Source organism: Alosa pseudoharengus, unplaced genomic scaffold (assembly GCF_046254945.1).
Source record: "Alosa pseudoharengus isolate Yale_2024_CS ecotype anadromous, Long Island Sound unplaced genomic scaffold, YU_APseudo_1.1 YU_APseudo_1.1_scf_14, whole genome shotgun sequence".
NCBI lineage: Eukaryota > Metazoa > Chordata > Actinopteri > Clupeiformes > Clupeidae > Alosa > Alosa pseudoharengus.
Window position 1 is genome coordinate 37,057,625 of NW_027468609.1, and position 26,811 is coordinate 37,084,435.

The 26,811-nt window shown below is 39.5% G+C and overlaps 1 protein-coding gene across 2 annotated transcripts; it reads right to left on the reverse strand.

Moving 5' to 3' along the window:
• On the reverse strand, positions 1-24,999 carry tmem38b (transmembrane protein 38B). 2 transcript variants are annotated; one of them, XM_076284884.1, is made up of 7 exons: positions 24,606-24,694; positions 16,820-16,865; positions 11,270-11,426; positions 3,810-3,994; positions 1,908-1,995; positions 1,343-1,460; positions 1-705 (listed from the first exon to the last, which is right to left on the reverse strand). In XM_076284884.1, exons 3-7 carry the CDS (start codon positions 11,374-11,376, stop codon positions 403-405), a joined length of 801 nt encoding a protein of 266 aa, XP_076140999.1. In that variant the 5' UTR covers positions 11,377-11,426; positions 16,820-16,865; positions 24,606-24,694; the 3' UTR covers positions 1-402. The 2 variants fall into 2 exon arrangements, with proteins under 2 accessions (XP_076140999.1, XP_076140998.1); XM_076284883.1 differs by lacking the exon at positions 16,820-16,865 and having other exon boundaries at positions 24,606-24,999.
• Between the last annotated feature and the right edge of the window lie 1,812 nt (positions 25,000-26,811).

Consider the following 26,811-nt stretch of genomic DNA (forward strand, 5'->3'; position numbering starts at 1 on the left):
TTTAAAGTGCAACTGAATTTAATTAATTCATTGATTAAATTTCATTCACTGATTGTGGGGTGCTACATTCGCTATAGTACAAATTCTGCCATGCAGACATTTTTTCTTGTGTATAAATATTATTAAAATATACAGTATATATGTAAATCTCTTATAAAATCATAACCTTCTCACACAAACACAAAACAAAATCATCAAATAAAAGGGTAATTTACGACCAGGAACAGTATTTTCATCAAAATCCCTTAAAAATACCAATGCATTGAAGCAGTAATAAACATCCTGTGATTTCATTATAGATATGAAAATATATTACATTATCATTTCATACAATTAAATGTACGAATCACTGAATATAGATATATGGTCAAAAAGCTATGAAAAGATGGGAATGTACATTGATCAGTCTTTTTTCTTGTTGCACTTTGGATCCTTCCCTTCCACCTGGTCTGCCTTCTTTGCATTGGTTGAGTTCCTCTTCTGGAGCTTGGACTCATGAGAGGGGCTACTGTCTGTGTCAGGTTGCACAGAGCTCTTGGGGCTGTCACAGTGGACACTAGGGGTTTTAGATGACTGGAGTTCGGCCTGTGTACCCTCCTCAGCTAGAGGGGAGTAGGCTGCTGGACGAGCAAAGAGCATGTGATACATAGCAGACTCCATGACAGCAAACGGCGAGGAAGAAGATCCAGTCAACATCATCCTTGCCTATGATAAGAGAAATGGAGAATCTCAGAGAGTGGAGTCATGTTAGTCTGCACTGGACAAGGCTAATGAGGCAGAATGATGGGAAAGGATGAAAGAAAATCAGGTAAATGAAATTTAAAACCTCCAGCATTCGGTAAAACAACACCAGATAACAGTCTTCCATCAGTGAGGTGGCTGATGCAACACGCTGAGAAGTGATGCAAAAGCCTTGTGAAATCAGTAAGAACTTGCTAATGGGACTCTGCAATACCTGGCCAACTTGTGTCAGCCTGGTCAACCATGTTCAAAAAGAGCAGCAGATGAAAGAGACTTTTAGATGGAAAATGGCTGGTGCATTTGGACAAGATGAAGTAATGAAGAGTCGTATGTTTTAATGACAATAGGGTAACAAGTAACAGATACATTCATAAATTAAAAATAAATAACTTACGATTAATTGTTATGATACATATCATTAGTCAATTAATGACACCAGTTTTATACACAGCAGTACATTGATTTCTATGTTTTCTAAGTGATGCCATTCCCTGAGCAGCTACTGTCATTCAGGTCTAATGTTAATGATATTGGTCTATATCCTAAAGAATGTTTATGTTAATGTAATAAAGATGTAAGGATGTAATAAGGATGGTCAAACCTTGTTAATGACAATGAAGACGGTATAGATTAACATCAGATGATGCGTCTTCAGAGGTAGGTAGTGATTCTGTTGTAGGGCGAACAATACTGCTCCAATCAGGGTTATCTTGGTTGGACTGCACATACCAAAAGTTGATGGTTAGCAGTTGATTAAATACTAAATACTAAACAGGTTTGTCTTATACATTTGGAGGGCAGGTAAATTACCCTGTTTACAATCAAACTATGCCTTCCTATCACAGTTTTTTCACTCCATTGTCTGAAAACATGCAACTGATTATTTGAGTGCTCAAGGAACTGTAAACATTTTAAATGCTTATAGGCATGATGGTTATGGAAAATAGAGGAGAAAGTTGCATGGGCTTTGGTTATGGTATAATGTGATTCCCTGTCTAGGAAATGGACACTTAACAGCAAACTCATCAGGCCCCTAACTCAGAGTACAGTCTGAGGTAAGGCCATCTTTTTAGTTATTTGTTGAGAAAAACAGTTGTTCAAACAACTTTTGGGCTAGAGTGATCTTTTTTCTTTTGTTTGGCTGAAAGAGCACCCATCTGACTTACTAGGTCATTCTCAGGAGCTCATTGGTTTCAGGTTTCCAGATCCCGCGCACAAGCTGCTCAAAGTTACTGATCAGTCCACCACCTGCACCTGCATAAGATAAATGATATTTGCTATTAAAATAGTGAAAAACAAACATATACTTTATGTTGCCCTCTGATTCTAGATTCTAAATTAAAATTCAACTTTGCAGTTAGTTTGGAACATCACAAACATGCATACACATAAATCATACATCATTCATTGTCAGATACAGTGTATTCAAATACAAATAATAATAACATCAACATGACCAAGAAAATGGACAGCTGATACAAATAAGTCAGATTAGTATTTAAGGGGACGGAGGGGGTGGTGGTCTGGGAGTTAAGAACAATGAGGCGGCGTTCACACCAACACGCTTTTTTCACCTCCAAAACAATTGTATTCCAAAGTAGTGGGAAACATGCAAGGTGGAAATTGTGTACATGTTGTTGCTATAGCACAGTGGTTCTCAAAGTGTGGGGCAGGCCCCACTAGTGGGGAATAGAAACATGTCAGGTGGGGTGCGATGAACAGGAGGAAATGTTTTGCAATCTTTAATAATGCCTTTCTTTTTTTGACAAGATCATAGATTCAAAACAAAATAACCACACACAAACATAGGAGTCATAAAAAGACCGACATATGAATTAAAATAGCATCTGATTCAGCGGACCAAGACAGGAAATGCAATGTGGAACCATTTTTTTAACATTGCCATTTTGCTGAGTTGATGGGGTCAGGTGGGGCTTGAATATTCCTTGTGGGGAATGACAGAATAAGTTTGAGAACCACTGCTATAGCATGTTATATTTAGCTAAATAGCTAACTCCCTGACTTAGCTAAGGCAGGCAACTAAGCAAAGACCCATTGTTGAAAAACTATTTTTACCTTTGAGCGCCTTGCGTTTTTTCTGCTTGTACCTCGTTTATCTAAATGTGAGGCACATTGCAATAGTCAGTCCAGTTCCACTGGGAAACAACTGAATTTGAGCGCCTGAAGTTGGAAAAAGCATGTCAATGTGAACTAAGGATATCTTTTGGAGATTCATTTTGATGTATTACCAAAATGACATTTTGCCTTTTTAAATCAATATCATAAAAAATGTAGGGAATTGTTAGGTGACATGTGGTATCATGTGTTGTTTTAATTGTGCAATTACAGACAGGGGCGTAATTTATAATCAATAAATCAATAAACTCCCAATAATCAAAGAAAGCCAATATAACCCTCCCCAATAATCATAAATAGTTCTGCTATAGAACATGAAGAAGTGGTCCCAAACCCCCCAATGTTTAACCAAGAGGCAGAGCTAAACGCCCCCTGATTACAGAACTCCATGAGCTGTATTGAGTCTGACTGTATTCTACAGTTTATTTCAAAACTGAGAAAAAAGATCACCAGATTGTGGGTTGTGAGTTTCATTGAAAATACTGTGATATATTTTGCCTTTTAACACACTCCTGATTCAAAGACACATCATACATGGCATTATTGGTGCAAACTAATTAATCAAACAGTGTTGATTATATGATTTAACTATTCATATATATAAGTATAAGTAAGTATATATACTCTTTTGATCCCGTGAGGGAAATTTGGTCTCTGCATTTATCCCGATCCGTGAATTAGTGAAACACACTCAGCACACAGTTAACACAAAGTGAGGTGAAGCACACACTAATCCCGGCGCAGTGAGCTGCCTGCTACAGCGGCGCTCGGGGAGCAGTGAGGGGTTAGGTCCCTTGCTCAAGGGCACTTCAGCCATGCCTACTGGTCGGGGTTCGAACCGGCAACCCTCCGGTTACAAGCCCGAAGTCCTAACCAGTAGGCCACGGCTGCCCAATATGATAGTCATGATGATAGTCATGTCTCATGTATACCTTTGGCCCAGCCCACTGCAATCATCACCAACAGTCCATTCTCATACTTCTTCTGGGCTTGGATTACACCCCCCAGAACTTTCCAAGTCCGAGTCACCTCTTTCATTCCAGTCAGCACCAGCCTTACAGGTGATATGGATGCACAAGAGTACATAAGATCCTGAGGGCTGTAGAACACCAGATACCTGTCAGACAAAAAAAAAAGTGCATTTGTGTCACATTCTCATATCTGTATAACTTTTACATCAGAGGGTAGTATAGAAAAATGCAGTACATTTACTAACCTCTAGTATTTTATGAACATTTACTGGAATATCTATTTCCTGTAATGCACACTAGAGGGCAGAGGTGTACAGTGGTATTGGGGAATGCATGTTTGTACCGGAGTGCTTTTCTGAACAACACCCTTCCATTTTTTTTAGATTAGATTTTTATTGTCATTGTGCAGAGGACAAGTACCAAGACTGCAAAATGCAGTTTGCGTTTAACCAGAAGTGCAAAAAAGCAGAAAAGTGCAATGTGATATACAAAGTATACAGTCACTGCCAAAGTATTGGCACCCCTTTAGGAAAGTTTTTAAGCAAAATTCACACACTTTTCGAGTTTTTTTGAGAAAACTAACAAACCAGGACCATTTCAATGGCTCAACACAACTGAAACAGCAATTGGTTTCCCCAAATTCAACACAAAATATCACCAAAATGCTGTGACAAGTGAATACTGACACGGTCAAAACTCTTGGCACCCTTCTCAAAAAGTGTATTTTGCACTGATAAAAGCACACTTTTCATTGTTAAAATCCAAGTTATGGGTAGTCAGATGTCAGCTGTGGTAGCCTTTCTGAGAAATATCAGACCATTTGTAATAGACAATAGACTCAAGTTTACTCAATTTACATTTCTTTTGGTTTCTATGGACAGTATGATGTTTTCTCCAAGGATTTCCAAATATTTTAATGACTCTACCTACCCCCTTATATGCAGCAGATTATCAGTGCCAGAGGAAGCAAAATAGGCCTAGAGTATTACCTAGTTATTGCCATGCATCAGTTTAGACAGGGTGCACTTTTCAGTGTATGCCTCATTCTTCCTCATCCAAACATACTTCTGTTCTTTAAGCATTAACAAAACAGAATACTGAACCAAAACCATATAATTAACTGCCAAACCTATCGTCATTCATTTATGGTTTTGGTTGTATGCACAATTGCCTAGCCTAGAAATCTAGACGCACCCTAGCGGCAGCTAATGTAATTTGCAGCAAGGGTAGTCTAGCAACTCTCCGTTGGCTTGCAAGCTGGAAAAATCAAACTTCGATCAGGCTAATCACATTGTGTATAGAGTCGATGGCTGAGCTTAACGTAATGACAGCAGAGTTACGACGGTTCCGCATGAATTCCCTGCTACTTGAAAACAAAGAAGATGGATGCTGCTGCTGGTGAACAGTGCGACTCGAGTTAAGCTTTGTTTAAGTTGGCAAAAGTTTGATCAACTAGCCAATTAGCTCCACTGGTGGGAAAACGCATAGGACTCATGAGTTGTAGCGCTATCCTATTGCGTGCAGAGGGAATTTGAAAGACAACCGTTTATCCTTCCCTCCGGTTTGAGCACTGCCAAATGCCAATGGTGAGTTCCCAGACCCTAAATCTTGATGTGGGTCAGCTTGTAAGGCTAGCAATTGCCCATACAATGACAGATCTGGAAAGAGGTCTGGTGTTGATGTAGTGCCATCTGAGGTCCAAAAGACCATGGCCATCCAATTTCTTTTTCTCTTTACCTTTTTTGCAAAGATCAAAGATTTCTCTGGATTCTCTAAATGTTTTAATAATATTATGTCCTGTAGATGATGAACTCCCCAAATACTTCACAATTTCATGTTAAGAAGCATTAAAATTACATTGTTTTTCATACCCAATTGTGTTGCCAATTACCCTAATTAGTTTGTTTCTTTATCATTACACAACTTTTCCAGAATTTTGTTATGCCTGTCCCAACATTTTTTGAAACATGTTGCTGGTATGAAATCCCAACTTAACATATATTTTCCATGACATAGTCAAATTTGTCTTTTTCAACATTTTATACATTGTCTGTGTCCTTTGTGCAACTAAATATGAGTTTAAGAGATTTGCAGATTATTACATTCTGTTTTAATTCACATTTTACACCCCAACGTCCCAACTTTTTCTGTTTGGGGTTGTACACACTAGTGCACCATGCAGAGGTGACTGTTATGCGACCGTATGATGGGTCATTCTGTGTCGAATCAGATTTATTTTCTTAAAATAGTTATATATATATAGATATATAGACTTTATTCTTGCACTGTTGCACTGTTGGACTTACTCATTTGCACTATCACCATGACCACTATCACCATTGCACTATCACCATGACACTCACTCACACAGAGCACCTTACCTTACCTTACTATGCACAGAGAATCACAGGTTCAGTCCCTGCCTCAGTCATTGCAAGCGCCTCTTGATTGATTAATCACCACTATGTGGATACTTTTTAGAATTGATTTAGATTAAGTGTTAGTTAGTATAATTTGTATTTTTGTATATTCTTTATCTTCTACTGTCCTTATTGCTTAGTTGTGTTTTTATATTATATACTTTTAATTACTTTTTCTGTTGTTAGTGAATGTGTGTGTGTTGTCTGTATGCTACTGAGACCTTGAATTTCCCCTGGGGATCAATAAAGTATCTATCTATCTATCTATCTATCTATCTATCTATCTATCTATCTATCTATCTATCTATCTATCTAGATAAAGTTGTTGCTGTACCATATAAGTAAGTATAAGTATAAATACTCTTTTGATCCCGTGAGGTCTCTGTATTTATCCCAATCCGTGAATTAGTGAAACACACTCAGCACACAATGAACACACATTGAGGTGAAGCACACACTAATCCCGGTGGAGTGAGCTGCCTCCTACAACAGCGGCGCTCGGGGAGCAGTGAGGGGTTAGGTGCCTTGCTCAAGGGCACTTCAGCCGTTCCCACTGATAGGGGCTCGAACCGGCAACCCTCCGGTTACAGGTCCGGAGTGCTAACCAGTGGGCCATGGCTGCCCCATCAATAGATAATTAGATAGTAATAATTAGAGTTTTTCAGGAGTAAGATAGATAGAGTTCCTCAGGAGGACCAAGAATGAGGTATAACAATGAGGTATACAACTAAGTGTATTTATCTATGAAGGAAACATGGTACAACATTGAGGGCCCTATTGTACACCCGGCGTCAAGTGCAACGCAAGGCTTGTTCCTATCTTACACCCAATTTAATTTTTCGCCATGCGCTCCACATAAGTTGAACATTAAAAAAAATAGATGTGGTCAGGCACATGATCCAAAAATTGCTATTTTACACCCTCTAAAAATCATGACCAAGAAAAACATGGTCTAAAGCAAAAGGTGCATATAAAGCACAGCTGAAGACGCACTGTCACGAGATGTAAGCAGCCATTAGCAACAGAACCCAAAAGACTCGTCTGTAGGATAATCCTTAAGATTTTTATTCAGTCATTTGAACATTATTGGGGCAAGTGTCAAGCAGTGAAGTGATAGCCTATTGCAGGTAGGCAATGTTCGCGTCACGTGAGTCAGACAGAAGACGGGCGCTGCTTTCTCTGTTGGTATTTCTGTCCTTCCGAAAACTGTGTTAAAATGGTGTGTTTAGCAGTCAGAATTTCTCATTCCAATGAACAAAAATGCAAACCAAAAGGTTTCATCCTTTATTTGTCCATGTTCATATCCTGTGGATATGTTGAATATTGGCACAACATTAATAAAGTATTAATAAAGACACAATACTGAATAATGTCATGTAGGTACAAAAAATACTTTATAGTACCGTCAATGTCACTCTTTTTTGCTATTTGTACCGAATCTAGGGCCTTATATAAAATCAATGGGCATGCAGTACAAACTTTAAATGGTCCAGTCATACTGAGAATACGTATGTTTGGGCATGCTAGGAATAATAAGCTTTAAGGTATTCATGTCCAAACATTGCTCCAAGATAAGGCATTTTAGAGTAAAAATCCAAGGACAAAGAAAATATGAACACATTGGAATTTAACAGAATATTTTACAGGTCTTCGTTTTGGTACCTAAACATTATGTAGACACATTTTGAGCAAAATCTGAGATGGTGCAGAAACCATTTTTCCTGGATTCTGTCTGATTTCACACAGAATGACCCTGATGTAAAACTTATAGTACACAAATAGCATAAGTGCCTGTTGGCTCTACTGATTATTATGATACTGAATGACACGTTTCATTAATCAAGTTAATTGGTGAGTGAGAAATCTATCATTAGGCTATATCTATTTGTATGTGCCTCATTGACATTATGACATGCAATTTACAAATTATATTAATCAATACATGTGTTGGTAAAATATTGTAGTCAGAGTGTCATTGCCACCTACTGACCTTTCTTGGTATGCCTGCTGGTTATACTAAAATCTGTAATGTTAGCCTACAGTATGTGTGCCATAGGCTGATAAGACCTACATTATTAGACAGCCCTAGTTACTCGGGAACAGTGTAACCTATAGTTTTAAAAAGGGAAATTATTTTAAAATCATGTTGTATCTCCAGTTCTTTTTTTTTATATAATTATATTTATTTGATTTCATACGTAACAGAAATTGCTTATACCAGTACAGACATATTAACTATTATCAATTTACAATCCTACTCAGGCATGGTATTCACATTCTGTTACTCATACACCCATGCACCTATATATACCTAGGACAGTATCTCCAGTTCTAGTAGCGAGAAAAAAAATCGAGAATAGTCTACATACAACACTGAAATAAAATTGAGATTTAATTTTTTGGGCATATCACTTAGACCTACTTATGCAGACATTTGTCTGGACAAAATGGATACTCCAGTCACACACTCCAGCCCCTAAGCCAGCCCTAATGACTAATAACATGGCAGTTACCAGGTTCCTGTATGCAACTACACCATGAAACTTGTTTAAACCTTGCAACTATGGTAGCTTGCAGGATAATACTATACTGGCCACGCCCACCTAGATCTAGTCTGGAACACTATAGTTTACTAACATTTCAATCGGTCGGCAGATTACCTGCCCAATCATACACACACAGGTACCCCCCGACCCACCTAACCTCCATACACATACACACCATTTCATCAACCCCCCTCCACACACACAGTCCATTACCCATCCCACACACCCCATTAATCCCCCCCAACATACACTATCCCACCGCAACCCCCCAACACACACACACCATTACAATCCCCCCCCCCCCACACACACACAATTTCATCATCTCCCCCACCCAAACACACAACCTACCCCCTCCAACACACACACACACACACACACACACACACACACACACACACACACACACACACACACACACACACACACACACACACACACACACACACACACACACAATATACCATTTTAATTACCACTTTAAATGTCTGTTGAGCTCTATAGTTGAGCTGACTCTCGAGCACAAGAATTTCATTACTTATAATTCCTTTTATGTACATGACAATAAACTACTTGAACAATCAGCGACGCGAGGGGATGACGCTCTAGTTTTGAAATCGAAAGTGGCTGTGGTAATAGCAATGCTTGCAAACTACTATGTTGTTAGAAGTGTGAGAGAAGGTAGAAGGTCTTCCTGGAAGAGTTGGGTCTTCAAGAGCTTTGTGAAGATAGAGAGAGACACACCTGCTCTGGTAGCACTTGAGTCGTTCCACCATCGGGGCACAAATAAGAATAATCTGGTTTGCCATGTGCGTAAGGGCATCAGTGCGAGACAATATTCCTTGGAGGACTGTAGTGGCCGAGGGGGTAATATAAGCCTTTATGAGAGCATATGAGTCAGTGGGAGGAGACCCAGCCATCACTTTGTAAGCAAAGTGCATTAGTGACTTTGATGCGGGCGGCTAAGAGTAGTCAGTGGAGCTCAGTGAACAGCAGGGTAACGTACTGTATGCTCTTTTTGGTTGATTGAAAACCAGACACACCGCTGCGCTCTGGACCATCTGTAGCGGTTTCACCACTCAAGCCGGAAGGCCCATGAGGAGGCCGTTGCAGTTGTTGAGTCGATGTCTACACTGTGTTTATTCATTGAACTATAGCTGTAGATATACATTAGCTAATTGTTGGCTTTTGGCTTGAAATGGATAAAAGGTTATCAAAACATACTTTCAGATAAAAGCAAACAGTCTCATTTTAAGCATAATTGATAAAAGGGGTTCCATTTCATAAATATCTCATTGATAGTCATTGCTATTGCTATCTCCGTTCCTGTGGTAGTTTTGGGTCGTTTAAGAGGGGTCTAAAGACATTCCTATTCAACATGTACTGTTTAAGCGCTTATGTGTTATGGTTTGTATAATATTGTTTTATTTTCATTAGGCTGTTGATTAATTCGACATTATTGTTTATTATTGATATTCTCCTTAATGAAGTCTTACCATGTCATTGTTTTTATATTATTGATTGAATGGAGATTATTGTTTTATTATTGCTTTTCCCCTCATTTTCATTGCTTATTTTATTAGGCTATTGATTGAATTGATATTGTTGTGTATTATTACTATTCTCCTTATTATATTTGACCAACATTCTAATCTGTTCCCTGTTCAATTTTAAATATTATGTTGTTTTGTATTTATGTGTCGCTTTGGACAAAGGCGTCTGCCAAATCCATAACCATAACAATAACCACTGAAATCCATCCAGTCACGGCCATATTTGGGACCAAACCTGATGACTCCCACTTCCTGTGGTCAGGAAGATCTCAAACAGTGGTGACATTTGCAACCTTATTAGCCCGACGCCTTATCCTGTTGAACTGGAAAGGCCCAAAATCTCCATCCCACACCAGATGGCTTAAAGACATCATGTATCATTTAAAGTTAGAAAAGATAAAATACTCTCTCAGAGGAAACGTGGGAGAATTCTATTCCACCTGGGGGTCTTTCATGGATTATTTTGATGAGGTTTCTGCAGTAGACTGGGAAGAGGAGTGGGCCTACCTTGAGGATAACTAAATGACTACCTGTATTTAATTATTAGTATTTGTGTTACTTTTTATTTATTTATTTTTATTTATGCCTTTTTATGTACATTCTTTTTTTGTATGTATGTGGGGTATACCCTATTTTTTCTTTTTGATTGAGGGTGGCAAGATGTAGGTTCACTTTACTCCAAATATAAACTTGTACGGATAGGTCATGAGGATGGGGATGCATGGGGATTGGGGAGGGTGGGTAGAGGATATTTGTGTATGTATATTATGCTGTATATTTGTATATTTATGTACATGGCTGCACTGTGGCGCTATGTACAATTGTTCAGAAAAATGTAAAAATAAAAAAGTTAAAAATAAATATCTCATTGAATACATAAATGAGATTATCAAAGTACTCACCACATCAGGGAGGCCAGCAACACACTGGTGGTGTTGGAGAGTGGGGCCACAGGGGGCTCAGCCAACATCATACCAGACAGAATGCCTCCCCCAAAGCAGAAGAGCATCGAGCTAAACCAGCAAGCAAATGGGCTCCGATGGGCAACCTCCAACACCCCTGCAAGCCAGTATCATGAACATCACAACTGAGTTTAAACAACAGATGAACAATTACTATGTTTACCATCTTTACACATGTATGAACAGCAATAAAGGGTCTCTTTACTTCTTATTTCGCTTATTCTCAAGAAGAGCATTAGAAGAGAGGCCTTGACTTTCACGATCAATATGTAAATCCAAATGCATTTAAATTCAGAGTTTGTAAGTTTCTTTTAAAACAATTCATTAGCTTCACAGCAACCGCTAAAAAAGTGTAATGTCACATATATAGGGCATATTTAAACTTTAATTAGTAAGTGGAGAAGAGTGTATCATCCTGAAAAGATTTCAAATACAGAAAAATAACCCTCCCTAGCATATCATCAATAGTACTGGCTTATCAGGATTACATAACAGACCAATTGTGATAAGCCAAGGTTAAATCATAAGTGGTTCAGCCTAGCTTTAGGTAACATACTGTGCATGCACTGACTGTACCAGCGGTTTAAATATTAACGTTAAAAAGAGAACCAGAGAATGTGATGATTATCCAACTCCATTATCCACGGTCCATGCACTATACAGGTTCCAAAATACCTTTAATAAATATTCCTCTAATGTGAAATGGGTTTGGGAAATGGGATCATGTGCTTGACTTTTCATGTCCTCAGATACCAATGGGGATTGTCTCACTGAACACAGTAAATACACTTGAACAAGCTAAATAAAGCTTCACTGCACATTCCTATTTACATTTGTACTTCCAAAATGCTATGGCTATTTTTTCATTATAAGTTTTGTCATGCCCTAACATACTGTACAGCAACATACTTGCTTAAAGAAAAATGTTGGCGATTTTTGACATAGATCTTGTTGCTGCAGCCAACAGCTAGAGCTGCCAGGGGGCACTGTGGGGGCATGTTCATGAGCCCCCCCCATGTTCATGTTCATGTTCCATAGTCATGTTCGCACCGACAGCACTGGGTGACCTCGAGAAACAGAGATCTATGTGAAACATCGCTGGAATTCTCTTTTAACAAGTGTATTCCCAACATTTTGTGTTAACTGCACACCTATGAAGTAGCTCCAGTTTTAAATGAACTGCTATAAGAGCTATGAAATAATGATCTGACAGACGTTCAGAACGTAGCATCATTGTAGCATATGACTGAGCTGGCTTTTGGCTTAGTTACGTGGCAGTAGCCATTTTACACAGCTAAGGTTCAACAAAATCCTGGGATATGCCTGCTTGACAATGAGAGTGATGGAACTAAAACAAGCCTTTGGCCATAGCAACCATACATTTAGAATGGCAGTTTGCCCTGCAAGTTGAAAAATGAGTTCATAAGTGGCAGAAAGAAGTACTACAAACAAGACAGTTTTAGCGATTAAAAAGTTTGAATTATAACAGCAAATGAACACAACACAAGTGGCAACAGCGAGATAAATTAATGCACTCGAGGTGTAACAGCCGCATTACCACCTCAAACATGCATTCATTTCTGTTAACCAAACGCTGTGTCGTCCATTATCCCTTATTATTATTATTATTATGACCTCCAACAACTATGGAAAAATAAGGATTATTTTCCTGTGTTCCATTTTGCAACAATGCTCTCATTTTGTCTTAGCCATACATTCCGTTTGCTTTACATGGTAACTGTTGTACATTATCTCTTTTTGCATGCATTTTTTTATTGAAAATTCAATTGAACCTATGGATGATGTTCCCAAAATCATTGAGTGATCGTGTTAAATAATCGTGATCTAAATATTGATTATCATTAAGAATTTTGACATCATTGAGTAGTCCTATTCTTTCATTAGCTTCGTAACCAGGGATGCATGATATTGGATTTCTGCCAATATGCCGATATTTTCAAACTCATTTTGGCTGATTGGCGGTGATGATACTGATATACACAAATCTTTATTTTCTTTAAGGGTCTCTTCTGCACTAATTAACCTTTTACTCTTATTGTGATGGCCTAGTTGCTGCATATGGAGGCATAAAAACCTTCACTCATTCATTCCATCATAAATGCATACTTGGAAAAATGGACATTCACTCATGAAAAATAAGGAAATCAACATGTTGTAGATGTAAAATAATATGACATATGACATTTTCAAATAAAAATGTAGATCTCATCCTTTATGAACAGATTTGTATGATGCTTCGGCTGAAACCCAAATAGGTTGTGCCGATAATAAACTTTGTGATTCTTCTGCCAAGAATATCTGCAGAAATGTTCATAATACAAGTCTTAAGATGACGATTCCTGATCCAGTTATATTGTTATACCAAGTTAGATACACCAAGCCAGAGAACAGGGGAGCCTGTTTACAATAACCTCTTTTTCAAGCATCCAAGATGCTTGTACTAGCAGACACATATACTTGGTAAGCTAAATAAAAATGCTATAAAGCATAACTATAGTCACACTTTTTAAAAGGTGTTTACAGGTGCTGCATTAAGACACATTTTCCAATTATCAAGTGCATTCTATATCGGTCTATTGTTTCTTTGTTGTATGTTCTGTTATATTTGTTTTATAATTTTTGAGCCTACAACTGAGAATAAAGAACAAAATGCATACAATATTCTAAGTTCCTAAAGCAAAATTGTTATCAGAAGTGTAGCAGATGTCTCAATTCAAGCCACTTTGTTTCCCATTTAGGCCACTGAGGCAGGACTGCATGAACTGCAGATACTGAACTGACAGGTAGGGGAACATTGGGAGTGTACCTTGTACCCTATGGTACCTTCAACTGCACCTTTTATACACACTAAGGATTAACAACAAATTAAGGGGGCAGGATGTGCACAGACTGGTACTTCCTCCATTCATTTACATTTGTTCATTAAATCTACAGCAATGTAGACAATTAATCAGCATTTGTATTCTCTGGGCATGTAGATTTCATCAGTGCATTATCTGTTGTCTCCTTGCCATCATCCACCTACACAAACCCGCCAAAAGTTGCCACATTTCATTGAAAGGAAAATAAGATAAGGTAATTTACACTAGGATGAAAGAGTATGAGTCACAAAGGCAGAGACATTGCGTTGTGTTTTTATTGTGAATGCATTTATGTGAGCAGCATATGAGCAGCATACAAGGATACAAGGATACAAGGATACAAGGAAGTTTATTGTCACATGCATATAGTTACTGGAAGTAAGAAATGCAGTGAAATTATGTCTGGTGTCAGCCTATTTGTGCATTAATGGGGGGGGGGGGGTAAAAAGTGCAGTAGAAGAGGGGTTTAGTAGATTAAGTGGCAAGGGCTGCATAAAAAAAGGTGGGGGAGGATTGGGATTGGGTGGGGGGCACCAACAAGGAGCACCCAAGAGCAACAGGGGCAAGGAAAAACTCCCTTACCAAGGAAGAAACCTTGGGCAGATCCACGGCTCAAGGGGCTAACCCAACTGCCAGGGGTCTTGGTGTGTGTGTTGGGGGGATGACAGGGGAGATGGGATAGTGTGCTGTGTATGTGGAGAGAGGGGAGTGTGCAATATGTGTGTTGGAGAAGCTTCCTCATGAGACAATGTGCTGTGTATTGGGGGGGGGGGGGGCAGTGTGCTGTAAGTATGTTGGGGATGTGTGTTGGAGAAGCTTCCTGATGAAATAATGTGCTGTGTATGTGGGGGGGGGGGGGGGCAGGGACTTACAATTGCAAGCAGAGTACTGTATGTATGATGTATGTGAGTGATGACAGTGAAGATGTGTGTGTGGGCGGGAGGGGAGTGGAGCAGTGACGTGTGTGTGTGTGTGTGTAGTGTGAGTGTGGGCAGTCTGCTGTAAGTATGTTGGGGATGTGTGTTGGAGAAGCTTCCTGATGAAATAATGTGCTGTGTATGTAGGGGTGGGGCAGGGACTTACTATTGCAAGCAGAGTACTGTATGTATGATGTATGTGAGTGATGACAGTGAAGATGTGTGTGTGGGCGGGAGGGGAGTGGAGCAGTGACTGTGTGTGTGTGTGTGTGTAGTGTGTGTGTGGGTAGGTGGGGGCAGTGTGCTGTAAGTATGTAGAGGATGTGTGTTGGAGAAGATCTTGAAGACAATGTGCTGTGTATGTAGGGGGGGGGCAGTGTGCAGCAAGTATGTAGAGGAGGCTTACTGTAGCAAGCAGTGTGCTGTATGTATGTGAAGTGATGACAGTGATGATGTAAGTGTGTGTGTTGGGGATGGGGGTGGGGTGGGGGGTAGAAAGGCTAGGCAATCAAGGACATGGGTAGATGGAGGAGAAATCAAAAATAATAAATAAAAAGTTATATGGAGATGTGCAAAAGTTGGAGAAAGTCAGATATGTGTGTGTGTGTGTGTGTGTGTGTGTGTTTGCAGCATACAAATTTCCCTACAGTACAATAAAGTATATAGTATCGTATATTGTAAAGAAACAGTAGCCTGTTTTTACATAATCTGAACATTCAAGACAAGGCTGAGGGGAGTCAAGATGACTGTCCCCTTTAAAATACATTCCACTCTATGCTTGGGTTTACACAAATGAGTAGGCTAAATGACAAACAATGGAAAATATAAATATAAAACAAACGTTGAACTTTTGTTTGTTGTCACTTTCCAACTTGAACAAAACCTTAAACCTATTCATCTATCCTGATATGATGGATAACACAGTGAATTTACCTACCAGTCTGAGGCAAGTTATCTTTAAACAGCCTAACATAGTATATCTCTTTACAAAATGAAAACACCAAAAGTACTTAAACAATGGAATGACAAAATAAAAATATTTTGTAAGGTGTATTGTTAGCGTGGCACGTGATACGTTTTTTTGCATCTGCGTGCTCTAACAAATAAGACAGTGAACGTACCTACCTGTCTAAGGCAAGTTAACTTTGTCTACACAGTCTAACATAGCATATCTCTTTACAAAATGAAAACACCAGAAGTACTAAAACAATGGAATGGCAAAATAAAAGTATTTTGTCAGGTGTATCGTTAAGCATGGGATGTAATGAATATTTGTTTGCATCTGTTTGAAGTAGCCTACATTATGAATGGGAAATTGAAATAGATATAAAAAATGTCTTTGGTGTAATCATAGTATAAAATCAGATGAAGAACCACACCCCAATACTCTATGCACAACAATGTTGAAACTGGCAATAGCCTTTTCATTCGTTCAACTTCTCTGTGTGCAACACTTGATGTGGGATATTAAGTTCAATAATGAAGGCGTGAGAAGCTACTTAACCATGTATTTGTGATACTGGCACAAACAACTGTTTAAGTGGCTGGTTAAGCATGCAGCACTGTAGATCCCAGACAAAAGTCGCTCTAAAGCAGAAACTTGTGTCTATGTGGATCAAAGGAGGAGCACAGGGTGAGTTGACAGCATGGCATGGACAAACACCGAGTGAAGTCATTTCTTTATCACATACCTGTCTATGTAGACATGAACAGCAACATCGGCAAAGGCTGAAAAACCTACACAAATGACAAGAGTAATAAAAGATACTTTTGACAGGAATCTCATAACTTCAGCTAACTCAATGCAAACGGAATCAATCAGAGGAGGCACTGCATACTGCAGGGGACACAGAGGGGCCACCAAGGTAAAGAATGAAAGTGATGATATTTGCTCAGTTCTTATTCCTATGCAGCAAAAACAATGTTTATCAACAGCTTGTACAACAACATTCAGCTTCATCCAAAATCATGCTTGAAAGGAAACCATGGTTGAGTTCTGAACTGCTGGAAATAATCTAACTGTGACAAATTAAATAGGCTCCACAACAGCAGGACTGCTCAAGGTTACTCGAGGGGCTGAAGGAAACTTTGTTTAAAGTGTGATATACCATTAACCGTTAAATAACCGTGAAATTTGTCTTTGTTTTTGGGACTAACCACACTTCTGGTTTTAGGATATTAAGACCTAATATATAATGACTAAGCAAGTATATAACAGCTTCATAAGACTTCCTAAGTGTTCCCTTTATAGATAGAGGGCTTTGTGGCTAGGTGAAAAGAGCAGGACTGATCTGCAGTAATGTTCATTTAATCATTGCCCATCTTGCTCAGTGAAGAAATCTGCTTCAGTGAGAGGTGGAGATGGTGAATCTACATTCTGCTCTCTATGAAGCTCCTCCTCTTGTGATAATGTTGCCTCAGAGACATGTTTTCATGTCATGTCTTCACACTGGCTGAGTGTGCTTCTCTATCCCTCAGGATCCATTGATTTGTCTACTGTAACTACAATCTGCAATTCTCACCTCATTATCTTTTAGCTTTGCCATGCTGATTAATAGCTATAGTGTTTACATAAAAAAGACTCATTGATTGCCCTCTTAACAGCATCGAAGATCACAGAAACAACTCAAGTCAGATAAAAAAAGTATGTATGGCATTTTAAAGTCATTTGTTACCAACAGAATTTGATAGGTGTGATTAGTCAAAATCCCCATGTTATTTTCCCATATGTAACCTGCGTTGTGTTGAACCTGCGCGATTCAGCCCTGCACACGCCCGGACTCGAACCCGCGAACAGCAGCACTTCGGATCGGGAGGCGAGCGCGCTAACAATTGAGCCAATAGCCCAGGCTACTGGCTCGCATGCCAGCAGCACTCTTGAGGCGTCGAGGACTGAGGTTTACCAACGTTCCACAAGCACAGCTAAGCTAGCTGGCATCCGTTACACTCACCCCCCTAAACCTCACTCCCGATCCGGGTCCGGCACCAATGTAACCTGCGTTGTGTTGAACCTGCGCGATTCAGCCCTGCACACGCCCGGACTCGAACCCGCGAACAGCAGCACCTCGGATCGGGAGGCGAGCGCGCTAACAATTGAGCTGGGCACTCTTGAGGCGTCGGGGAGTGAGGTTTAACAACGTTCCACAAGCACAGCTAAGCTAGCGGGCATCCGTTACACATAGATAAAATTGCTTCATATATGGGCAATAGATTTTTTGTACTTCAACTGAGTAAGTGTATTGAACTTAACAGAGCGTTATCCCCAGGGCCGTAGTCACCATAGACATTGAGGGGGACGTGTCCCCCCCAATATTCAAATATGACCAAAATGCCCCCCCCCCCCCCCCAAAAAAAAAATACGTTCATAGAAAAAGAAAGAAAGAAAAAAACGCTATACTAGGCCTACAGGAAACCAACACGCATCTAAAATGTAATCAAACGTAAATAACGCACAAATTAGTGACCTAGTGATGGTTCCAGAGTAGCCTACACCCCTGAGTGGTTTGTCCTGGTGGTTTTCCGTTTTTCGTTAGTGGCGTGCGCTATCAAAAGCTTCCATTTACTGCACCCTACTGCGGTGAGGTAGGACTGTCAACAATATCACAAAAGCTACCGTTACAATTTTCACAAAACTTGTTGGAAAGGTGTAGCACAGGAAATCCCATACATTTTTGGAGCCGATCAGACTCAAAGGGAACTTTGAAATTTTTCATATTGTAGCCTATTCTCGCAATGATAGCGAAAGTGAAAAGTTTTATTTTAAATTATGAATTTGTGCAAGCCTGTGTCATTAATTTCTTTCACATGTCTTTCAACATAAATAATGCATTCATATGTTAGTAGTAATGCCAGAAATGACCATTTATAGGCCTCTTAGAAATGGTTGTTGCATCTTGCATATTATTTAGATGTGCACTCAATCGCGCATCCATGCAGGCAAAAAAAAATGTGGCGACAGCACACAAGTTGGAAAAAAACGTTTACAATGCACTGCCGGTGATAGCCTAAAGCTATGTGAATCGCGGACAATAACCAAAGAAAGGAATTTGCACCTCCACCACCAATTAAAGGCTGTAGTAGGCCTAGTGTTTCTACATGTTGGCACAAAACGTAATTTCTGTCAGAAGCCAGTCTATAATGCAGGGGGTAACATGAGGTGAGTCAGAGAGAAGGGGGGCCTGTCTTAGTAGCCTGTTCCTAAATCCTGTCCCTTTCAAACTATGTTAAAATTGTGTGATTAGCTAGCCTGGATACCAGACTCTCTGTAGGTAAAAGAAATCGAGCGGAAGTTCGTAGGCAGGCGGAGGCCAGGCTAGTGGTTAGCCGCCAGCATAATAAAATCTAAATTAAAAGACAAAATCTTATTAGGCTATACTGTAGGTCTAAACCTATGACATTATATAACATTTTGAAGATGGAGTCATACCACAGGTCCAGGGATGGATTACTGAATGGGCTTACTGGGCCCAAGAGCTCAGGGGGCCCTGAAGCCCAAGCCTCTGTGAGAAGTTGCTTCTTCTCCACCCTTCTCTTTTCACAAAACTCACCAGAAGTCATCATTTAAAGGCTATTTTTTTAAATAAAAAATCTTCTGTTGGAGAATGCCTCAGGACCCCTCTATCTGGAGGGGGGGGGGGGGGGGGCCTCTTTGCCCAGGGGTTCATAATCCATCCATGCCATGCCTATGTCCGTCAAAAGTTTGGAATACCCTAATTGACTGACTTAACTAACGACTTGTTTGTGATTTTTAATAATATTTTTGCATGGTAGGAAATGTATCCCACATGTATTGTTACGGAGTCACAATACATATAGCCATACCGTTAACCACACACACAATAATCCACCAGAGATTTGAACTCCAAAATAAAACATGGGATACAATCCTAGATTGGAGTTAAGGATAGGAACTGGGATTGGGTAACACCACTGATATATGAAATCTATTTGTAACTAATGTTTGGTGATCTGCTGGCACCAGGGTCTAGTGTACTTCATTCCATTGAGCAAGGTTTCCGGTCACTTCCTTCTCTGTAATCTGCATCTTGGTTTGTAATGTCTGCCAGGTGCATCTAGTAGTAATCTCTACAGTTTCACATCATAACATCTATCTATGTCACATCAAATTGTTGATACTACTGTTTCAGGTGGGATTGCTGTATTGTTTTCTAACTTAGGGTAGATACATGCCAGCGAAGTGACACTGTCCTTCATTCATGAAACTTGCGTACAACATAAAACAGGCGTAGGACAGACGTACGCTCATTTTCATGCAAAGCATCTATTTGAACGTGAGCGGTGGCTACGCTCAAATCTCACGTCAAGTCTCAACTCGTGTACACAAGTTTTTGAGGCAGCATACCACAGTGGAGCACTAAATCTAAGTATGATAGGAGGGAAAGGCACTGCCTCCTTTTTGTTTATAAGGCATTACTGGGAAAGTTACCAATTTACCTAACTTCTCTTCTGAACATGAAATCAATCTGCCACAATACACGTTCATAGGGTTTTATATCTCTTCAAACTCCTCAAATTAAATCTGAATTTGGTAAATTAGCTTTTACATTTTTGCATCCAATAAATGGGACAAATTGCAAGAATTATTAAAATTAGATAGATTTGTGTCTAGGGTTGCAGAATTCCGGGAATTTTCTAAGTTGGAAACTTTCCATGGGAATTAATGGGAATAAACTGGGAATTTTTAATATGGCAAGTTAGTCTATAACAGGGAACTTAAATGTAGTGGACAAAACCCTATCTTGCAGTCTAATATTAGTTAAAACAACCTGATTTAATGCAATTTCAGTCGAATTTCTACCCTGCACATATGTCAATCACATGCACACAGCAATCGGCATAGGCTGCTAGACATAAAGGAAACCTATGGTGCGTTTATATGCATGGGGTAAAAATGTTCCAACCAATCAGATTTTGTTGTTGAGTGGTGTGGTGTATCTTGGGCAGTTCAGTGTTGCTAGTTTAGCACGCTAGTAAACCATAGGCAGAGAATGGGATTTCCGCTAGCATGCTAGCTAGCTTTGTATGCTAGGCTAAGCAAAAATACGAACATACAAATCATATTGCTTATTACGAAACAAAATGTTAATGTTTGTATATGAAACAGTTTGTATGAATTACCCAAAATTCCCAGTTAATTCCCGTAAATTCCCATTAATTCCCATAATTCCATGATGGTTTCCAATTTGGAATATTTCCAAAATTCCCCAGCTTAACTTCCCATGGTAAGTTTCCGGAAATTTACCGGAAATTTTCCGCCCCTTTGCAACCCTATTTGTGTCACTAGACCAATTCAAGGGTATGATTGATGATATGGCTGTTTTACAATGTTCTTGCTTTGACTAATATTTAGACCTTTTATATCATTATTATTATTTATACATCCCCCTTCTTCTTTTCTTTCTATTTATTATTAACTTTGAAGGCAGCTATGGTTGCTGCAGGAAGCCTATGAATTATCTCGATACGGAAGTAAATAAATAAATGATTAAACACCAGTGATAATATACCTCGACTTGACAGTTCAGTTGAAATGATGGTACACTCTGGTTCAGTATTTTGTTTTCATACGTCTGCGCTGTTAATCTGATCCTAAGGGGTTGAAAACCTAGCCTGAAAAAGGCAACACTTACCCTAATAATGATGTTTGAATGACTAAAGATATTTATCCTGCAGAAGAGTTGCTGCTTACATTTTGTCAATGCGCTTTTCGCTATAGACCAGGTTTTTCTTGGTCAGTGGCGTAATGATTTTTAGAGTGTCTAAGATAGCGATTTTTGGATCATGCGCCAGACCACACCTTATGTCATTAATTACCACACCCCTGGGTGCAAGGTTTAATAAAAGTGGAGCGTGTGGCGAAAACATTCACCACTGATTTTTTTAATTCTTTACTTTTTAAACAATTTTTTGACTATTGCCCTTCTATGCTTTTATCAGCTGTTCCTGTTTGCTTTTGTTTATGTAAAGCACATTGAATGACCTCTGTGTATGAAATGCGTTATATAAATAAAAGTTGACTTGACTGACTGGGTGTCGATATGAATAAGACTTGCGTCACACTTTGCGCCACCTTGCTTCAGGTGCACGACAGGTCCCTACATCTCACCAATGCTTTCATGTATATCAACCAACATGAGTATATGAACTTGGGACTCATTTGTGAGGATGCACAACAAATTTGGCATCACACAGATGAGTAGACTAGGGTTGCATAAGTTAGTTTACTAAAATTACTTTAAAGTTGTTATATTAAGGTAACAAAAACTTGGATGTCAAACTAGGATGACTTTTCCATCACACCGTAAGGGGGCGTTCACACCGACACACTTTCTTCACCTCCAGAACACAAGTATTCTGAAATAGTGAGTGTTAAAAACATGCAAGGTAGAAATTGACGATGTACATGTTGTTGCTTAACTAAGGCAGGCAGCTAAGCAACGACCCATTGTTGAGAGAAAAAAAGAACTAAAAAGTTGAATTTTTTTAAACTTTCAGCGTCTTGTGTTTTTAGAAGCTGACAATGGTCAGTCATAATGTTCCATAGGGAAACAATTGAATTATGACGCCTGGAGGTGAAAAACACGTGTCAGTGTGAATCCCCCCCAATACAGCTGTAGAGGCCCATCTAGTGCCAGCCTCAGACAACATAAGTCTGATCCCAGAAGCGGGATATGTTTTTATTCATTTCTATATTTAGCTGTTTATTTCTTTATTCATTCATGCTGTTATTGTTAAGCAAATACAACTGCTTTTCATCCAAAAGTGTGGGTAATGTGTGGGTAATTACTACCGTAATTACGTTCACTTAATTTTTCAATTTATTTACTTGCTTAGGTTCAAAAAAACATTTATGGCATATAGAGCCATTCCATTATCCCCAAAACAGTGACAAAGGGGAAAAGGTTGCAGGGGCATATGGGAGTGAAATGCCAAGCAGGGCAGACTCAGAATGCCATTTCAAAATAGCCTACAGCTAAGCCAACAACCAGCAGGAATACAATAGAGGATTGTGGGAAGGTCAACACTTTGTAATAGAAAGAGCACTATATGGCAATTCTCATAATGAAAACAAACATGGCACAAAGACAGGCTGTATCAAACCCATGCGGACCATGATGCAAAGATGAAAACACTGGACTAGAAAATGTAACATAGGCTATAGTTTAAAATGGAATGCAAACTCAAATTTCTCTTGCTATGCACATAGAGAGCTAGGCTGTGTTCTATTTAGCTAAACAGGCATAGAGGAAAGTAGGCTCTTACTTCTGTCTTTTAGTTACTTGTGACTGTGAAGTTATTCCTTTCAATCCAGTCTTCCTCCCTGTTTTAGGAAACACTTTAAAAATACTTACAGCCAGATTAAAGTCCAGATTTCCTAACTTGACATGATTGCGTAAATGTAGCCAGCAGTAGGCCTGACTGTGCAGTGAGTGCTTCTCTACACTTTAAGAGATCTGCAAGCCACACACATATTGCACACCTCACCTCACACCATTCCTCACCTCTAGTGCCCAGGGTCTGAGTGCTGCTTAAATTATATTTATTTGTTTTTTAAATGGAGACAATAATCACAATTGAAGAGTCCTACAGATGACCATTTAGCGTTTAGCCTAATAACTAGACAGACTGACTGTAGACTGTACGGGCTACACTTATTTGAAGCAATACCAATCCTATTTCCAATATTTTAACAAATTCACTGAATAGCCTACTCTAGTCAAGAACTTTGTTGTTAGAAGGCCTACCCCTAGGTAATATTTTGGTAAACAGTAGGCTAGTCAAGGATACAATTTAATGCTCCAAAAGGAACACACGAGGATACTTTGAAGGCAGGGTTGCTGCAGGAAGCCTATGAATTATCTCGATACGGAAGTAAATAAATAAATGATTGAACACCAGTGATAATATGGCTCGACTTAACAGTTCAGTTGAAATGATGGTACACTCTGGTTCAGTATTTTGTTTTCATACGTCTGCGCTGTTAATCTGATAATCCCTCGGGTATTGGTTGCAACAATTCCTAACAAATGCATGGATATGAAGCAACGTCTGGGTGGTGTCTTCAAACACCGGAAGAATTCAGACTAACTACATTTGGCTGCAACTTCACTGTTCAGTTCACAATTCAATAGAAGACAAAATTCGTTGTTAAGGTTGTACCTAAAAGACTTAACTACACATCCAAATAGGCGTCCTCTAAAGAAACGCCAAGTGCTATAGCTGCTACTTACTTGACAGTCGAGTGGGACATGTCAATTATGTTAGCAATGTCACGCGGTTTACAGCAGTGAAGGTGCACGTCACCTAAACAGATGTACTGAATTTACCAGTATAAAAGTGGTAACGTACTAATCGCTGTAAAAATATCACTGATGATAAAGAAATTTTGAACAGCAAGTCATCAATAAGGCACAACTCTAGTGTTAAAGTAGGCTAATACTGTTAATGTTACGTTACCTGGCTGTTCGCGGAGTGCCATCACTGATATAATATAATGAGCTGTCTCAAAGAAGGGGAACATTTGTAGATTGGACAGCTCAAGCGAGAGTTCATCCAAATTCAGTATTGTAAACAAATCCATTCTTCTTCTGACGTCGTTGCCGCTGAATGATGTTAGATTCCTTTTAATCTCCGCAGCTATACTCCACCGTAGCCGTCCAGCTCCAGTATCATAGAGAACACCAGTTTCATCAGTGTTCCCTCCTACAGCTGGATATGAGCTGTGAAGCTCCCGCAGTTACCCAGAGGGAACTGCTGATCTAAACTGCAACCGGATAGATTACACCAGAGAATGTCTACTATGCTTTCTGCGCGAACAATTGATGGAACCGTCGCCATTACCACAATATGGCAGATGCTGCGATATCGAGCTCTGCGATTGGTAATGAACAAGAGCACTCACCAATAAGAGTCGTGGCTCACCTTCTCTTGGTAACATCTGATGAAAGAAAACGCCTCTGTAGTGAAAATATTGAAGAAATAGTGGCTGAATTAAAATTGCTCTAAAAAATAGAAATTATCCCAGAAAGTCTCAGAAATATGACTTGAATAGAAATTAGGCCTATTAATTGATAAACTTTTAGAATACTTTGAGTACTTGCAATCAGCATAGGCCTGTATTACATTGTTTGCAGGTAGGCCTACATTTCACCACCAGTGGACAAAAAAGGTATTACAAGTGTAGGCCTACTGTAATGACTCGCCATAGATAATTAATTGGGGAAATTACAGAGATTATAGTTTGACAGTGTCGTACCGGATGCTATATATCAATTCATTGTTAATAGGCCTAACTTCTATTGAAGTCATATCACAATCTCAATCACTCGTCATTCACACTCATCGGCCAACAAAACAACACAACTCTCTCACACGTAATTCACTTCTACTCTGACTATTAAACTAACTAAACGTTTTAGAACCCCCTATTATAATCCTTATCGATCGCTAACCTATCTGAACCCCTAAATATTCCCTCCTGGACACTTCCCCCCAATCAAAACACGTCAGAACTCATTGTCACATTCTGTGACTGTCATGAAATGAAGTCGAACAGGTGATTGGTTTAACTCTTTTATGTAGTAAAAGCAGAATCACATACATATATCGCATGAGGGCTCTCATTAACTGAACTCCTAACCCTTAACTTCCTGTTGGTATTCTAATCCAATCAGAATACAGGCGGAACTCATCACATCTCCCTCTTTTAGTTAGTTCCATACAAACCAGTCCCCAAATGTTAATCATAATAATAACCAAATATTCCTTGTAAATAAACATTTGCTGTCACTCAATAGTTTTGCCTGACTGATTAGTATTCAGTAAACACAACCATAAGAGCACCACACATTGTAATTACCCTTACAAGAACCATGTTTAAACTGATTAAACTGTGAATACTATCTGATTTATCTGAATTTATCTAATATAGTCCTTGAACCTCTCGGGTGTCTTGGTGGCTCTTGCTGAGGACCTCTTGGTAGGCCCTGGTGTGGACGGTAGCTGTACAGCCGTTTCTTGTGTGGAAGAGTAGTCTAGGCCTTTTGCAGATGTCGGTGAGCCAGGTTGATTGGTGGTGACATCAGGTGGTTGGGTGTCGCTTTCGGGTGGCAATTGTCCTTCCATGCTGGGTAGCTCAGGGATGAATTGCAGATGCCGCCGGTTGCGACGAGTGACTGTGCCTTGTTCGGTCTTCACCACGTATGACCTTGGTTCTGGTGCTTTGGAGACAATCACTGCAGGTGTCCCCCATCTCTTTTCCCCGTCCAGCTTGACCTTTACCTGTTGTCCAGGCTGTAGAGCTGGTAAGTCATGTGCTGAATGTCTTCTGTTGTAGAAGAACCTGTAGTTCTGCTTTGCTTGCCTATATTTCTCCTTCACCTGATCAGGACTGATGTGGCGTGGCTGTAGGTGTCTCAACGGAGCTGGGACTCTCGTTCTGATCTGACGACCCACTAGTCTGAGCGAATTAGCCTAGAAAAGGGTCAAAGGTGGAAGTAAATACAGCAAAAGCATATTTGGTATCATTTTAATCGTAATTTTCTGTAGATGAAGAATTTGTGGTGGCCTACAGCGCAGACTTGTACCGAAAAAAATATATAGGGCTTTGAATGAAGCATGGCACAATGAATTTTGGGCCAAAAACGTATGTTAGTACATTTTG